Genomic DNA, 2,444 nt, shown 5'->3' on the forward strand with positions numbered 1-2,444 from the left:
ACTAAATGAATATTTTCTATTTAAATCCAGATGTACAAAGGCAAGTAATTTTCTTAAAATTTCCAAATTTCTACCCCAACCCTCTCAACCATCCAAATGACTCAATAACCTAGTTCATCAGAGGAAATTGCAGCTATTTTATGTACTTTTAAAAAATGAATGCTCAATTATAATCAGATTATAAAATGAATCACATTGCCACATCTCTTTCTAGCCGCCTGGGCTGTAAGCTATTTGTTGTCAGGTTCTCAGTGGCCTCTTCCCTGCTGCCCAGCTCGAACCTGGGCCTCCCGCCCTATCGGATCAAAGAAGTTGTTGGCAAACTTTCTCACGTTGTCTGTCCCGGAGGCCCTGGAGATCTTTTGGAATTCACCGAAGGTTGCATCTTTCTCTCGCGAGATCTGCTCCGTCTTCTGCTCCTTTTTCCTAATGGCTTCCTTAATGCCCTCGATGTGGCACTTTTCCTCCTTCTCGGCGTTCAGCTTCAGGATGTGATGATTCTTCTCCCGAAGGATGTTGAGCTCCCGAATGTGCTGCACCTTGTCACCGATATTCTTGTGGACGTTACTCCTGGTCTGCAGGATCTTCTGGTCCGCGAGCTCCATGGACAGCCGCTTGTGCTCCTTCCTCTGCTCCTCGGGCTCTTCCGCGCACCACTTGACCTGCTGGCACTGCTCCTCCTCCCTGACCTTCTCCTTCGGCTCCCGGTGATGCTCCTTAATCAGGCCCTGGGGAAAATCTTGGGACCACTGGGAACTCTGTTCCAGGGACAGCTTCCTGAGGAGCTCCTCAGCCTTGGCCTGGCAGTCCATGAGGACCTTCCGGGCCTGGTAATTGACTAGGGAGCTAAGATTGGTCTCCTGGATCTTTTTCTGGCCCTCCGTGGTGTGCACATGCTCCTTTAGACAGGCCTGCTTCAGCCTCTTCTGCAGCTGCAGGCTGTTCCGCTCCCGCAGGTCCTGCATCTTCCTCTCGTGCTCCTGCAGGTGCTGCACCTGGTACTGCTTCCCGTGCTTGGTCTCGGCCTCAGAGGGGACCCCTTCCAGCTTCTCCTGGCGCTGGTTGTCTTGGTCCTCTAGCTGCGCCTTCCACCTGCTCCCCTGCCGGATCGTGTAGGTCGCTTGCCTGTCCCGCTGTCGGACACGCTGCTTCCGCCTCAGGCGAGCCTTGTGCCACTCCTTCTCCTGCTGCCACTGCTCCTGGCTCTGCTGCAGCAGCAGCTGGCGCTCTGTCTCTAGGGTCAACTGGACCTTCTGGTCTGAGCGCTTCAGCTCCTCCCAGGCTAGAGCCGCCTGCTGCTGCAGCTCCCGCATCCTCTGGGCCTTTTTGAGCCAGGTCAGCACCAGGGCCACAATCTTCCGGTCCCTGGAGGATATTACTGCCTTTTCCAGCTTGTACTTGAGGATCTGGGTGTGCTGGTTGTGCATCGCCTTGCTGGGGAGCGAGGGATGGGAGTACTGGCTGGCTAATGACTCCCCTGGATCATTACGGTATCTTTCCTGGATGTACACGCAACCTGACTGCGTCCCGAACTCTCTGGAGGGCACAGAACACTTCTTCGTGAGAACCGAGGAAAGGGACCAGCGACCGAGACCTCTGCAGGCCGGCACTGCCCACTGGTCTCTGCTCTGCACCTTTTCTACCCTGAAAGTTCCACTCGGGGGAGTGTAAGCTCCCTGCGGGTAAGGTGGGGGCGAATCTCCCCAGGCCGGAGGGTGGTGCTGGCAGGGCTGAGGTTGTTGCGGTGGCAGCTGGGGCTGCTGCTGCTGCCGCCAGGCCGGGCTAGGCGGGCTGCCTCCCTGCTCCAGGGGCGTGGTACCTGCCTCCCCCCAGGCGTCTTCCAGGCGCCGTCTGCGGGGCCGGTGCTTCCTGGCGTGGTCCGGGGGCCTCCGGGCCACGTCGGTCAGGCTGCGGCTTTCAGGCGGAAAGTCCGGGTACCGGCGCCGGCGGGGCCGCGGGATGGGCGAGTAGAGCAGGTGCGGCCAGGGCGCCGCGGCCTCGCTCCCCTCTCGGGGAGTCCCGGCCCGGGAGCACAGGCTCTGCTCGCTCTGCGGCCCTGACCCACCCAGCCGCGCCGAGGATGCGCGCTCCTTGCGGGGCGGCGGGGCCTCCCAGAGGTCCGAGTGAGGCCGCGGGGAGAAGCGGCCGAAGCCCTCCATGCTCCCTCTCCGCGCTCCCAGCGTCTGAGCCAGGGTCCCGGGACCTCACGGGGTCGCTGCGGAGACCCGCCCCGCCCTCGGATCCCGGGGGTCCGGGCCGCCTGTGACGCTGTGGCCACTTCACAATGCACCTCCGCCCCCCCGCCCCCCGCCCCCCGCCGTTGCCGCAGCCCTCGGCCCTCGCCCACTGGGGACTTCCTAGCGCCCGAGCGGTGAGAGGACGGGGGAGGAGGGGAGGGGGAGGGGAAGGAGAGGGGGAGGGGGGAGAGGCTGTAGAAAGACAGG

The 2,444-nt window shown here is 61.2% G+C and overlaps 1 protein-coding gene across 1 annotated transcript; it reads right to left on the minus strand.

The window, feature by feature from the left end:
* Positions 1-248: 248 nt before the first annotated feature.
* On the minus strand, positions 249-2,159 carry CCDC185 (coiled-coil domain containing 185). Its single transcript, XM_060010960.1, has one exon. It carries the CDS (start codon positions 2,157-2,159, stop codon positions 249-251), a length of 1,911 nt encoding a protein of 636 aa, XP_059866943.1.
* Positions 2,160-2,444: the final 285 nt, after the last annotated feature.

The sequence above is a fragment of the Delphinus delphis genome, chromosome 1, assembly GCF_949987515.2.
Source record: "Delphinus delphis chromosome 1, mDelDel1.2, whole genome shotgun sequence".
NCBI lineage: Eukaryota > Metazoa > Chordata > Mammalia > Artiodactyla > Delphinidae > Delphinus > Delphinus delphis.

Bases quoted from the DNA above. Each gene is read 5' to 3' on its own strand.
- CCDC185 (XM_060010960.1), bottom strand. From the start codon at position 2,159: ATGGAGGGCTTCGGCCGCTTCTCCCCGCGGCCTCACTCGGACCTCTGG.